Source organism: Haliotis rufescens, unplaced genomic scaffold, assembly GCF_023055435.1.
Source record: "Haliotis rufescens isolate VD_foot unplaced genomic scaffold, xgHalRufe1.0.p SCAF_1, whole genome shotgun sequence".
NCBI lineage: Eukaryota > Metazoa > Mollusca > Gastropoda > Lepetellida > Haliotidae > Haliotis > Haliotis rufescens.
This window is the reverse complement of record NW_025963779.1, coordinates 19,628,525-19,643,467: the sequence shown is the minus strand read 5'-3', so window position 1 is coordinate 19,643,467 and position 14,943 is coordinate 19,628,525. Positions and strand designations below refer to the sequence as shown.

Here is a 14,943-nt window from a genome sequence, read left to right as displayed (position 1 = left end):
AAATACAGAAATATGGAATAACACAATGCAGACGAAATGCATTGGTGGAGACGAGAGGTGTCCGATGAATATGGGGATTTTATGACGCTTTGGCCATTTCTCTTTCTAAACTTGTTAGGTATTTTAAATTTTAACCAGAAATTAAAACTGTGCTTCATGCAGTACCCACTCTCTCCAACACAGTATGTGGTTATCACATGAGTTATATCATTACGCCATTACACATCGTCCATGGGAGGGTCACAGGACGTACAGTACTACCATGACAACATACTTCCGTCTATCTTGCTACTCTTTGCACCCGACTCTGGTCGACGATTTGTCTTCGAGGATGACGACACACATGAAAACCGTTGTCGGACTGTCACTGCGAACTTGCATAACATGGCCAGCAGCGAGCCACGAGCTGTGCAAACTGAGTACGTGTGTCACAGCGTTCGAAGACGTCCACGCCGCCGCCAACGGCCTCATCAACGCTAGATAAACTTGGCCTTGTATTCCACATAGAATATGAGAGGATGCCCCATTGACCATTGGACGGGTGATCAGTAACATGCCACCAAAAGAGCAATGAATGCTTGTTGAATTGTGGGATGTTTATCTATTAAATGTAGACGCATGTGTAATGTGCATTTTCCCGAATGCACCCTTGGTGCCTTTGATGAACCACCGTTTATATTTTCCCTATAGGACATGAAATTATGAAATGGATTATTTGTTAAATCCATCCTTGTTTTGGTACACAAGTTACCAACTTTAAAGACATATAAGCTTGTAAAATCTGTTGTCATACTTGGATGTCCTCTACCTTTCTTAATATCATATTTATGTTTCATCCATAACTCATTCTGGCACTGTTTTGTAATGTGCTGAGTTTGGAGGGAGCAGTTCATCTCACAATGGTGCATAGTCATCAGCCGTTTTAGAAGTCAGTGTGTTTATGCTTGTGGGATGGCTGAAAGGCTCTGTACAGAACACAACAACTTTGTACATACATTACTTGACTCATATTTTGCATAGAAAAATTCATATAACTGACAACGAGCTCCTCTTTGGTGACTCGGATGTATTAATTAACCATTTGATTGTAGCTGCTAATTTTTTTTATCTTTGTCCAGTGTATTAAGAATGAAAATGTTGACTTTGTTGCTTTTAAGAACACAATAAGAAGTATCTATGACGTTGAATATCATATTGCACGTAGAAATAACTACTTCTCTGCCTTTAATAGAAAATGGGCTTTGTTTACTCAAACTGCAAAATAACTTATTCACTTGATGCTTGCAACATAATTTGATGTACCATAAATACCACACCTTCTTAATTGTATAAATAAATATGCCTTCATCTGTACCATTCTGTGGATTATGCCTTACGCCTCCTCCGTACCACATCCTTTAACGAATTACCTTTATACATGAATCTGTACTGTTTTTCGACTGCATCTGTATCCTGTGTATATGACTGAATAAAAAAACAACAAAAAACAACTTTGTACATACATACAATACAAGACTTTCCATGCTTACATTTGAACCAAATGCATAACCAGGCAGCATAGTTCTGCAAGCAGCAATGTGATGAGGTATTCTCTGTTAAAAATCGACAACCTGGGCTACTGTGCTCTCCCATCTGCTTTTAGCAATATTCCAGCAATATCACGGCGGGGGACACCAGAAATTGGCTTCACACATTGTATCCATGTCAGGAATTGAACCCGGGTCTTCAGCATGACAAGCGAACACTTTAACCACTAGGCTACCCGACCGCCCCCGGAACATTGATGACCAACAACTTACCACTCGTCAGATAGCGTCTCTCACAGAGAGAATTGAGAACATTCTGAGGAATGAACTGGGCTTGACACCCAATAAAAACGCACTGAAGGTTCATCGCTGGTGATAATTTATGTCATTCTGAAACAGATCCAGGGGGTTCTGTTGAGGAAATGAAAACATTCAACTATTTCAGAATTAATGCCTTTATATTCTTTTACAAATACATGTAGAGTATCAGACAAGTCTGTAATACAATATTCTGTATGTTAGAATGTTAACACAACCATGAGAGAAGCAATTGAAGACAAGACAACTTATGAATAAAGTGTGCTGTGTTAGTCAAGTACCAAATCTAGACACATGTTTTTGAATATAAACAGAAATTCTCATGTCTGGTTCACAAACTAAACACAACAAACATGAACAAACTACACTTCTACCAAATTACTAAACACAAATCAGATGAAAAAGACATATGTAAGTCACTTGCCATTTAATTTAAGGGGATTGAGTATGATCAACAGTCTACATCATGGGTGAGTGAGTGAGTGAGTGAGTAAGGTTTTACACCGCTTTTAGCAATATTCCAGCAATATCATGGCGGGGTACACCAGAAATGGGCTTCACACATTGTACCTAGGTCGGGAATCGGACCCGGGTCTTCGGCATGACGAGTGAACGCTTTAACCGCTAGGCTACCTGACCGCCCCTCTACATCATGAACAGCCTCAGGAGTTCATGATAATACCTAGGTGTTCAAAACAAAGAATGTACTGCTCACAGGAGAGAAAATGATTTGAAATTAGGAATCAAGTTTCAAGTATGTGCGTAATCCTTCATCAGCTGATGAACATCCTCTGAAAAGTTTCACACCTACGCACAACGAACGGTCGCAACAGCCATAAAGCAGCATCATTATGTATCAAACATGTTCATGCCTATTCAAAGATTTGTCATTAACACTGAAGAAAGGCTGAAACAACAAGCCAAAACAGACATTCACTAATCTGGAGCTGTTTTTACATATCTCAATCTCTGTGAATCTCTTCATTTTGAACATATATTGGTGTAAAGGATGATTTAGTGGATGATAAATTCATTGAAATGCATCTGTATGACATGAAAATGACTGGTATGGAGCATGAATTGTGGTGGACTCACCTCTTTAAGTTAGGAACAGCAAGAAATGTAACACTGTGACAAGGATATTTGATATCCTAACAATAAACAGTCATCCCAAAGATGATGGGTTCTCATTTTACTTGAAACAGACCATGTCACCCCAGAATGCACCATCACTACCATACAGATTGATAAGCATGGTGATAAATGGTTGAACATGGTTTCCAAGTTCAAACTGGTTGATTGAATTTTAAACGAGGGGGATGAAAATCTCATTGATGTATATATGGTATACTGATACAACATTGATGTATTGTGTCCTAGGATTGTGACATTAACTGGTAATCAAGTTTACTCCATGGACCAGCTGGATAACATCATCTTCACAGACAGCTTCCGAATTCACACAAACCACTTATCACTATGCCATAGAGATGAGCCCACCTTAAACAGTCGAGTAAATGAAAACAGTTTTCAGATCTTTATGGTTTTAACTTAACAAGAGGTATATTCTTTGTAGACAAGCATTTGTCACAGACCCATTCTGCATACACTTCAGCCTTCAACATGGTAAATGCTGGATCAGTGAGTCCGGTGCAGATCCTGTGAAACCAAAAGTTACATCCACTCTCACACAGTATTGCCTGGTCATTGTCATGAACCTCCTTGTGACATATACCACATGGGTAAATCGGTGGTGCGTTGGGATTGGAGGGATTGAATACCATTGGTTGATTGGGTGGATACATCTTGCCTGAGCCTGGTCCTTGTGGAGGCATTCCTGTTCCATGTCCTTGTTTATTCATATTGTTCATATTACCCATGTTGCCCTGCATGTTATTGGGCATACCACCCTGCATGTTATTAGGCATACCGCCCTGCATGTTATTAGGCATATTACCCTGCATGTTATTGGGCATATTACCCTGCATGTTATTAGGCATGTTGCCCTGCATGTTATTAGGCATATTACCCTGCATATTACCTGGCATGTTTCCCTGCATGTTATTGGGCATATTACCTGGCATGTTATTGGGCATATTTCCCTGCATGTTATTGGGCATATTACCCTGCATGTTATTAGGCATATTACCTTGCATGTTATTAGGCATATTACCTGGCATGTTATTAGGCATATTGCCCTGCATGTTATTAGGCATATTGTTGGTCATATTTGACATGCTAGGTGACTGTCTTGCTGAGACTGGGAGCTGGTCTTCAAAGGGGTTTTGTGCGATAACATCTGCCTTACTAATGGTGGTGGTAGTAGGAGCAGATGTTTCAGGTGGGGGGAGAAGCTCAGCTAGAGTGTGTTTCTGAAACAAAACCATGCATACAAAATTACTACTGACATTTAGGAGTGAGGACTACACATAATAGTTTTACAAATATTTTTTATGTGTATAAGCCATACACCTATAGTTTCGCTGTGTTAACTATTAAACATTTTTGGCTAATACATAGAGAGACGTGTCGGTAGCAGAGCTTGAGATAAGCTGCATATTTGCGTAAAATATGCATTAAACAAACTGAAATATGCAGACAAATCCAATCCTGGCATATACATTACACAACAAAAACTCTAAATATGCTATCGAAATAAAATTATTGCGTCATGATTGCATATATTACAATAGATAAAATGATTGTGTATCAGCCGATTGCCAAATTCACTTACTAACAGTTACATTCGGAAAAGCTTCTGCGACAAACATACTGATAGATGGCAATTGAAAAACACATCGTGCGTAGTCAATGTACATGTTGTATTCTTAATTAGTTGCTGATTGGTAATTAAAACAATAGCGCCTTTCTTACAATGCTAGGTTTTGTAAACGAAAATGGCTTCCCGGAGAGGGAGCCGCAAGCTAATGTGTATGCTACTATTCACATATTTTAAAATTATTTACAGGGATTGTTACGGAACAGGTTTTAAGTGAAATACCCAAATGTCAAGAAACAAGTGGGTAAAATAATGTGAATACAGGGTTAGAAATTGGCACCAGTCCTATAGTCCTTGCCAAACTGGCCACTAGTGAAGGTATCATAAGGACTAGTAGAAATTTGCCATTTTTAAGGGTTTTGCTATATGTTATCATTATAAGAACTAGTGGGTTAAACATGTTAGTTTCTACCCCTGTTGAATACCCTCTAACACTTGTGGATACCCAATCAAAATTAAACCCCTGGGTAAAATACCCAAATAACCAAAAGCTTATCTATAGCTCTGGGTAGAAATAACTTTTAGCATGTATAGAATGGAGGACACTTGAAATGACCCATTTAACGCCCTGCCTAAGGAATGTCATGACAGTGCACCATCACAAAAACTTACATTAGCCTTCTAAAGGGACTCTCACTCTGAATCAGTGCATGCTCTAGAACAATGGCAACATAAACACAGATGTTTGAGTGGAGACTTTGAAAGTGCAGTAAATCTAGATAAATGTGTCTGTGAAGGCCAACCACCTTAGCAAGGAACATAACAAAATGTATGCCACAAACTTTGCAACAACTTAATTTGGTGCAAATCTTTGATGACATGTCCGATCCATACTGACCTGACTATCTTTTTTCTCCTCCATTCTGGATTAAACAGCTGTCCAAAGTATAAACAGCAAACAGATTTCTTTTTGTACAAAAGATGACATCAACAATTGCTTAAACCATGACTGATGTACCTGAAAGATGTAAATAAATATGCAATGAGTTAAACATATTTATAAACATATAAATACAAACGCAAGCAACGTCAAAATGAACATGTTGTATATTTCTCAATGTAGACAATCATGTTAACATTGTAGATCTAGATCTACATGTTGCTCAGTTGTCATAGTTATTATTATTGTTGTGCATCAATCTAACCAGCTTATGTTTTGGAATTTTATGAAATCTGTTGAAGTTTTATAATTACACTGCATTTGTGTTGTTTATGCACTTTGAGTAGTGTGATCATATTGCCATATGTTTGAAAACCTAGGCCCTAAACGATTCATACACAAGTTGAAATCTGCTATTGCGAGGAAAATGCAGTGATGCTGATATTCAGTGCTATATTGGTAAGGTGCCATTTGTTGTTACGAAACGCACAGTGTGTTTAATGATATTAATAGGGCCTAGCAGCCAAAAAATGTCTGCAAGTGATAATTTACAAGCACTGTAATAGCTTATTCTATGAGTCATAACTGGCTGGTGTCTTCCATATATCTTGATCTTTTGAACAATAATTATCAGTACCAACACCTAGCACTGCAACCTGCAACCTGGAACCAGCAAACTAAATTCTAAACAACGATAGCCACTTTACGTACTCCTCGAAGTCCGATGCTAATTGACCGCTGAATATTTGTAAACAGAACACTGCAGCAATCAAGCGGAGTTCGAAGCAGACCTCAAATCAACACAACTTGTCACAGTCTTCCGATCTTATGGAAATAAAACATGAAAAGCGCAGTCGAATATAAGGCTGAGTACCAGTCAGTTTCGTTTAGCATTTATTTACGAGTGTAGTTTCGAATAATGATGATTTGAAGATGTATCTTTGATATGTTTTGTCTTTTCTCACAAAACATTTCAATGTTATGACTAAATATGTATTTGCACGAGTATGTGTACTTCCGATTGCGATGTTCTGTAATATATCGATCGTTTGCTAATATTCTACATACAAAGCTACCTACGAAATAAAAATATGGCGGCGCGAGACAGACTGGGTCGTCCTCAAAATGGAAATTCCAGGCACTACCAGGAGGCGCCTGGTTCATACAATGCTGCATATAATAGGTACAGTTCGATTTGAACATTATGACAGGTTAGGTGCAATTGACATGTTAGTATATGATCTTGTGTTGGATAGGTGATCGATTCTGCTGAAGTTTTTGTTTGACAAATCAAGTGTCAGTTGTGTCACGCTGACTGATTGTTGTCAAAAGTTCATGATGTTTGTCCTTTTGTGGACGTTTTCAAAAGATCCACGAGCAAAAAGAATAATCGTATAATGAGATAATTTACAACGAATTCATCAGAATATGTATATGTTTGGGAACTGTTTGCAGTCATCTGCAAGTGGAACAATATCTTCATATTCATTGAGAAAACAATATATTAAAAAAACGTCGTTTGATTGTAGTGAGACACAAATCACGGCTGTTATGCAACAAAAACACAAATATTAATTATGATTATCATCAATTATGTGATGTCATCATATGTATGTCGACAAATATGACAGCATTCATTTTTGGGGGGTTCCACATATCATTTTCACCCCACTTTTATAATTAACTCTCAAGTCTCATTTTCATACCACTTTTGAAAATCAGAGAATGATTTCTGACCTTTTACTTTGGTTACACAGTTACTTTCACCTACTAATATATCTAAACTTGTAACTGTATAATCATGCCATTTAAACTAACTGTCAAATCATGCATTCACCATTGTTCATATGATCAGTTTATGAAAGGGAAAGTAAACTCAACATGGCAACTTTACAGATTTTTTTACTTTAGGGTTTACTTAATAACTAAAGCTTGACCAAAATTCAATTTACAAATGAAATTAGCGTAAAACAGACGAAAAAAATGACAGGCATCTGCCAAATAAAAAATTCTGCCACTGGGATAAAGTTGGTTCTTTATGTTTGACACACTGCTCAATTTCAATGATCAGGTCAGATCCCTCTCGGCCCGCTTCTGGCTTGGATTTTTTAATAGCAATACAGGGCTTTTTCTGTCTGCTCATGCATTTGATTACTATTTCTACAAATTTGTGCCTTATTAGGAATAACATTCAAGGTGCCTTTGGCTTCCCACTCAGGAAAATAATCCTTGTCAAATAGGGCAGAGGGCAGCAGATGGTTTATAATACCAGGGATAATTCTAGGGTGGGGTCTTGTGCTTTTAGCCCCTACATTTGAAATAAGGCCCACATTTTCAAATACAATGGGGCATTTTAACATTGTGCTGTATGGGCAAGTGTGGGTGTACCTCTGGAATATTTGAAATTTTCATGTAAAGGGCCCAGTCAGAAAATTCCTGGAGTGAACCCTATAGTTAGATGTACCCTGTATATTATTCACAATGTCAAGCTCAAAGTTTATATCACACAGTCTCAACAATATATACATGTTACTTTTGTAGGATTAACAGAAATAGTGACACTTCAAGGTTTGCTCTTGATTGACCATCTCCTGAGTCGTTAGATGCTCCGGATATTAGTCAATGAAAAGATTGGTCATGCACTGCTGCACCATCATGCCTGTAGTTTCAGGCCATGCCCCCAATAGTTTTGTTTTGGAATCTGATTAACATGATTAAGGAGCATGTGATTCCGTCACTTTCACTTCGACTTTTAAATACTTTCAACGAATGTTATGATTTTTTTCTCTCTCAGGAATTGATGTTTTATCCCGTTTTTATTGCAAATAATGCGGTTGGATATAGTTGACGTTTCGTCTGTCTGTCTTTCCTTCATGTTTCTGAATCGTAACTCAAAAACCGTTAAATACTTTTTTTAAAAACCTGGTAGATATATCAAACAGATCGTGAAGTGGTGCCTTTGGCTATTTGCATATTTTGGCATTTTTATTTTTTTCTATTTCCAATTAAACAATATGGACTTAGTCTCTTAAGGGGGACTGGATTTCGTTTCCAGAGCACAACTCAAAAACCGTTTAATATCTTTCAACAAACCTTGGTAAATATATCAAACAGATCCTGAAGTGGTGCCTTTTGTTATTTAGGAATATTTCAACATTTGATTTTTCCATGTTTCTATGGAAACAAGTTAGACTTAACTGAAACGGAGGTAGATTATGTTTCCGGAGCAGAACTAAAAAACTATTCAACATTTTTCATCCAAATTGGTACATTTATTAATCCAGGGCTTAAGTGGTGCCTTTGCTATTAGAAATCTTTGAAAAAATTTTTGTTTCCTCTTCCAGTTTGACTTTGACTCTGTTCTTAGTGGTGTGTTTTCCCTGACCATATCTCTAAAACTAATTGATATTCTTTCATGATACTTTGCATACACAAAGACCAGTTTGTCAAATGGTGCCTTTTGCTATTCAGGGATTTTAGAGTTTACATTTGAATTGATATTTTTCCGTTTCCATGGCAACAAGTTTGACTTTGACGCTGTTCATAATGTTGTGTTTGTCCATACCATATCTCTTAAACTAATAGGTTTAATACCTTTTGCTATTCAGGGATTTTAGAGTTTACATTTTTTCTGTTTTCATGGCAACAAGTTTGATTTTGACTCTGTTCATACTGGTGTGTACCTGACATAAAAATGGAAAGTTCCGAATCCCAACTCCATGGTATTGATAGCTCAATAACTACTCTTGTATACGGACAGACAGATAAGATAGTAATTCTCCCATCAATTTGGACTTAAAGTAACAGTCGGTTGATTTGTTCTTTCAAATTTGTGGGGGCTGGGGGGATTTGTCATCTTCTGATGACTCTTGTTATTATTTCCAGGGGGTCATTTCAGAGACTGGACACAGCTTCACCCCGGCCCAGCAGCGTTGGTAGTGTGCAGAGTGTGCAGGGCCTGTCACCCCGGGGACCTCGTCCAAACCAGCCAATATGTATTGGCGAGGAAGTCAGAATTGGCATACACTTGACAGTTGAAAGATTTAAGCTCAGTGAAAATCAAAAAGGTTGAAAAGAATTCAATTTCAATCTGTCATTCAATCATGAATTTTCCCACTAATATTGGTCTCTACATTAATATGTCACTGTAATTTGAATATACTGTGTACATCACAACTGCTTCTATCCTGTCTATGCATCTGTAGACAAGAACATATCAATGAACATTATATATATCCTAGATAATGTAATGTTACTAATAATGTTAGCACATTAATGCCTTTACAACATGTTGAATTAGGCGATAACCTAGTTTTCATTTTAGAGGTTTTGACCATGAATTTGATACCTATAAATTTTCCTCGCAACTGAACGCAAAAGCCTGGTAATCTATTGGCACACTTGCTGTAAACAGTGTGTGAACTGCAACACCTTATTTAACAACATTAAAGAAGTAAGATTACTATTTGGAATTGCCAAATGTGTGAAATACGTGCTTCTGATAGAAATATTTTCATGGTAATATTGTCCTCAGCAAGATCATGGTCTAACATAGATTTGATGCCTCTGACGGGCATAGATTTGATACCTCTGACGGACCAGTCAGAATATGTCATGGTAGTGTATCATGTAGCTATGTCTTCATTTGTGTTAGAGCTGGAGTTCCCCTCATCCCTGAGTGCAACAGAGAGGGCATACATCCACCGACTGTGTGATGATCTGGGCATGAAATCCAAGAGTCGAGGGTAAGCTTACTGTTCAGTGCTTCCATCATTGTTGGGGTGTTGCAGGTGTGCATTTGCTTTTACTTCTCAAGATTCTGGTTCAATGTGCCCCATGAATACAGTGTAAAACTGGCCTGAGCCTCGCACAAGGCAGCCTCTGTGTGAGGAATACAAGCTACTGAAAACGATTTAGAAGCACGAGTACATCAGGGCACTGTTCCACGAAGCGATCTAAATGCTACCATTATCGTAAGCCAGTGTTAAAGTATGAGAGTTACGATCACCTTAACGGTAAGATGGCTTTGTGGAACGGGGCCCAGATTGTTTTGACACAGACCACAATCGGGTAGTAATGTTCGTAATAATGAAAAGTAACTTTAGATCTGATTCACATGTTAAATAGCATGATAAATGTAATTTTGATTTTATGTTGTCAAGCTCATTCTGATAACATTCTGATTCAGTGAACACACAATACCATTTAGAAAGTGGTCTAGGACTCAACCTCAAAAAGTATAAGAATCTGTACTTTACTAAGAAAGTGTTATCCCAAATATAACATTTGTAACATACTCAGTGATTATTTAAGAGAGTGGCTCATTAGTGAGTCTGAAGATTCTAACATGTGTCTTTCTAGGAAAGCCGCCAATCGCTTCCTCACAATATACAAGAAGGATTCTAATCAAGCAGTGAGCTATGCGTCTGGCTTCCAACTGTCCCGCAACTCCAGACAACAAGCAGTCAGTCTGTTACAGAGGTTCCCCCTCTCTAACAAGGAGCGCCAGGACCTTCAGCCAAAGACACAAAAGTCACCTCTCGGGGAAGGTATTCCAATCTTAACCCAAGTGTATCGTTTGTCTCTTTATATTACCAGTGTGTCAAACTCCAATAGGTATCAAGTCTCACACAGACATGGTAACAGCCCAAGGAAGTACAAAGCTCCTAACATAGACACCACAAGGAGTTTGCAACCAACCGGTAGGCAGTCAGTCAAAATGATTGTCTGTCTTGGGAAGACTTGCTGATTTATCAGACAGTGGTATTACAAGGAGCCCACAACCATTAACTTTCTGAAATGTTTGAATTGAAATGGCAGTCTGCAACTTTAGCCACTTGTCCGAAGTCCGATTCCGGTAACATTCTGTTCAGTCCGGTTAGCTCAGCCAATAATAATCCAGATGATAAAACTAAATTCTTCTAAAACTTATGCTAAGAGCCATGTTTAGGCTTGTATTCTTAATGGTTTTGGGGACACACTGTAACAGATTCAATTGTTAATCATCACATGGTTACTCATAATACCGTATTTGATGTAATATGCTCTTATAAGCGCCCATGGTGATATTTGCTAATATATTGGCTAGTGAACAATCCCAATTAGCACCCATTCCGATTGATCAATGTACACAAGACTTATTTATTCATGTATAATACTCATGTATTATATGCACCCTTAATTATGGGCAATTAAAATCTGGAAAAATATATCTGTCGTATATAAACATTTCAGGCTGTCAGCATAAACCATGAAATTTACGATCTTTCAACTCTGTTTTTTTTCACCAAAATAATATTCTAATAAGAGTCCCCTATTTCTATTTTTGAGAGCGCCCTGGGTGCTTATTACGTCGAATAGGGTAACAGGAAACCATTGACAAAATGGCAACATGAATTGAAGATACAAACCTCTTTGTACGTCCGAAATATTCTGTCATGACAGTTACCAGGGAATTCAATAAGATGACAACTGGACGGTTGAACAATGGCATCCCCCAGGTTCCCCCCTCCCGAAATGAAACCGACCTTGACCCGTTCAGGGAAGGCTTACCGATTCAACAGCTTAGAGAAGATATCATTTACGCCACAAATCACAACCAAGTCATGCTGGTGGCAGGAGAGACCGGGTCGGGCAAAACTACTCAGGTACGCCAGCGGATTTACTTGTATTTTGCATTCTCTACTATATACATGTACTAATGGGGGATTCGGTTGCTAATGATTAGGGAATTCAATAAGATGACAACTGGACGATTGAACAATGGCATCCTCCAGGTACTAGTGGGGGATTTGGTTGTTAATGATTACCAAATGATCAATTGTCATATATTATACATTTCAAATGTTCAACCATTCATTAAATTTAAACATAGATACACATACGCACTCTTCAGCAATGTTCAGTGACAAGCAACCAATGAGACAAGTGATTTATGAATAACATTTTAAAAATTATCAATCATGATAAATACCAGGTTCTTTGGTATGTAATATCTGTTTATAGCATGTTATTTTGTTATTAAGATAATTTTCCTCATTCAATTCAATTTTGGACAGTTATGATTGAAAATTTCATCAGCATACGATAATATAACTAATTAATAATCCATTATAATTGATTATCACAACATCACTATCGTCATGATGATATACTGAAACTTCCTGAATATCATTGATTCAGGTCTTTGCTTTTGGTGATGGATGTTTCCAAGATCAACAGCTAATCTTAAAGCTGTCTGTATGAGGACGGATCAATTTCCTTTCATTATTCACTAATTGCATTATGCTTTTATTATCAAAACTTACACATTGATTTATTTGTACACTGCTTCCAAACAATATAATTTAAACTGAGAAATACAATTCTTTTGACAGGTGCCTCAGATGATTTTAGATGATTGTTGCAAGAACAACAAACCATGCAGAATATTCTGCACTCAGCCGCGTAGGATTGCAGCTCTCAGTATCGCTGAACGTGTCGCACAGGAGAGAGGAGAGAGGATTGGTCAGACAGTGGGCTACCAGATACGATTGGAGAGCAAGTGAGTGGTGCATAGAGCCTTGATAATATAATGACTTTCAAAGACCTTAGTCACATAATTACAGTAATTATGGATACAGTCGTTTGAACAGAGGAGGGTCGGGTAGCCTAGTGGTTAAATCGTTCACTTGTCACGCCGAAGACCCGGGTTCAATTCCCGACATGGGTACAATGTGTGAAGCCCATTTCTGGTGTCCCCCGCCGTGATATTGCTGGAATATTGCTAAACGCGGTGTAAAACCATACTCACTCGTTTGAACAGTCAAGTCATAACAGCGTGTGTAATATTTTCAACTGTGTGGCTATGTAGTCTCTAGGTTGCCCAGCTTCTGAAGTTGGACGTATTTGATGTCATGTTACAAATTTTACTTTGTCAGAGTGTCTCCGAAGACTTTGCTGACATTCTGCACCAATGGAGTGTTGCTGAGGACGCTGATGGGAGGTGATAATGCCCTGGGCACTCTCACACATATCATTGTTGTAAGTCTGCATCCATCATACGCTGAAAGAGAAAGGCTTGACTCTGTCTTCCACACTGCACTGTTTACACCAGATTTTATGACATGGGACAGATGGGTTACCCTCAAATCTTACGATAACAGGGAGATAAGTATTTCTGAGGTATAGAACCTGTACGATACACCAACTGTGCGATCTGATTCGTATCACGACACCTTGTCCATGATCCGATACGTATCACAATACTTGCATGTGCTGTTATCTGTGGTGCGTAGGACATCTTTTTCATAGACAAGACGGCCAAATACCTGGCACACAATTATGGCGCAATGAATGAAAATATTTACATTTTCACCTCTAATTTTCACTAGTAATTAGTGTTTGGTGTAAAAGTTATTAAAGGAAACATTAAGGTAAGAATCAATATTTTTTACTTAGTGTACGACTATGATTGATACTTGTATCAAGAAGTTAAAAAATTCCCCAGATTTGTGTATCGTCCTAGGGCGACATTGTACCATGCTGTCCTGTCTTCATACCACATTTCGGAGCGGTCAGGTAGCCAAGTGGTTAAAGCGTTTGCTCGTCATGCCGAAGACCCAGGTTCGATTCCCGACATGGGTACAATGTGTGAAGCCCATTTCTAGTGTCCCCTGGAATATTGCTAAAAGCGTTGTAAAACCATACTCACTCACTCACTCACTCATACCACATTTCAGAAGGTAGAAATAATGAAATACATGTATTTACAATATCTGTTCTGTTCAGACAAAACTGAAATAACTGTCTTTAAATATATGCTCACGCTATGCATTTCTTCCTTATTCTTTGATCCTGGTGTGGAAACAGTTCGAGAACAAAGTTTCCAGTTTTAAATAATACCTCACCCCAACACATCCCACTCGTCACAAGGGTCACCACCATAAACCATAGGTCACGCACCGCTGAACTCTCGTGCAACCTGATCACCTGACATCTTATGCACCCTCATCCTATTTCTAATCGCCTTGTGGGAGGACAAACTTGAACAGCGGACAATTATAATTATATTTTAATATAGGTTAGGTTAATGTATTGTCTGTCTCGATAAATTACAACTGCAGAGACAAGAGTTATGGAGCTGTTACACCCTACTTGCAAGGATTGCAAACGTATAATTTTTCGCTTCTCCTACATAACTGCTTGATGCATCTACTGCTTGCGTTATCACATGAAATGCATAGTGTGAGATAGGATAAGTATATTAATATACCATTTACTATAAAGTTTTCAAATCTCACTCAAATTGTATTGTTTAGATTAATCTAACTGTAATTGTTATGATACCCTAATCATGCACAGATAATGTTTTACTTTCACATCAGTTCACAAGTCCATTGTCCTGCCCTAGACTTAGATCTGACAGTAGCCTGTATGTGTAGAGATTCCGTCTCTGTCGA

General features: G+C 38.1%; 2 protein-coding genes across 5 annotated transcripts in view; one reads left to right on the top strand and one right to left on the bottom strand.

Moving 5' to 3' along the window:
• Window positions 1-1,965: 1,965 nt before the first annotated feature.
• Window positions 1,966-6,337, bottom strand: LOC124113389 (protein pygopus-like). 3 transcript variants are annotated; one of them, XM_046473696.2, is made up of 3 exons: window positions 6,215-6,337; window positions 5,462-5,581; window positions 1,966-4,216 (listed from the first exon to the last, which is right to left on the bottom strand). In XM_046473696.2, exons 2-3 carry the CDS (start codon window positions 5,483-5,485, stop codon window positions 3,383-3,385), a joined length of 858 nt encoding a protein of 285 aa, XP_046329652.1. In that variant the 5' UTR covers window positions 5,486-5,581; window positions 6,215-6,337; the 3' UTR covers window positions 1,966-3,382. The 3 variants fall into 3 exon arrangements, with proteins under 3 accessions (XP_046329652.1, XP_046329653.1, XP_046329654.1); XM_046473697.2 differs by having other exon boundaries at window positions 6,141-6,311; XM_046473698.2 differs by having other exon boundaries at window positions 6,145-6,311.
• Window positions 6,338-6,587: 250 nt separating this feature from the next.
• The window catches only part of LOC124113388 (3'-5' RNA helicase YTHDC2-like), a 48,021-nt gene continuing 39,665 nt past the window's right edge, over window positions 6,588-14,943 (top strand). For both annotated transcript variants that reach the window (XM_046473695.2, XM_048392628.1), the window contains exons 1-7: window positions 6,588-6,686; window positions 9,389-9,570; window positions 10,158-10,248; window positions 10,865-11,052; window positions 11,948-12,150; window positions 12,880-13,046; window positions 13,423-13,525. In XM_046473695.2, coding sequence (XP_046329651.2) covers window positions 6,595-6,686; window positions 9,389-9,570; window positions 10,158-10,248; window positions 10,865-11,052; window positions 11,948-12,150; window positions 12,880-13,046; window positions 13,423-13,525 — 1,026 coding nt within the window. In that variant the 5' untranslated portion in view covers window positions 6,588-6,594. The remainder of the gene's footprint in view (window positions 6,687-9,388; window positions 9,571-10,157; window positions 10,249-10,864; window positions 11,053-11,947; window positions 12,151-12,879; window positions 13,047-13,422; window positions 13,526-14,943) is intronic.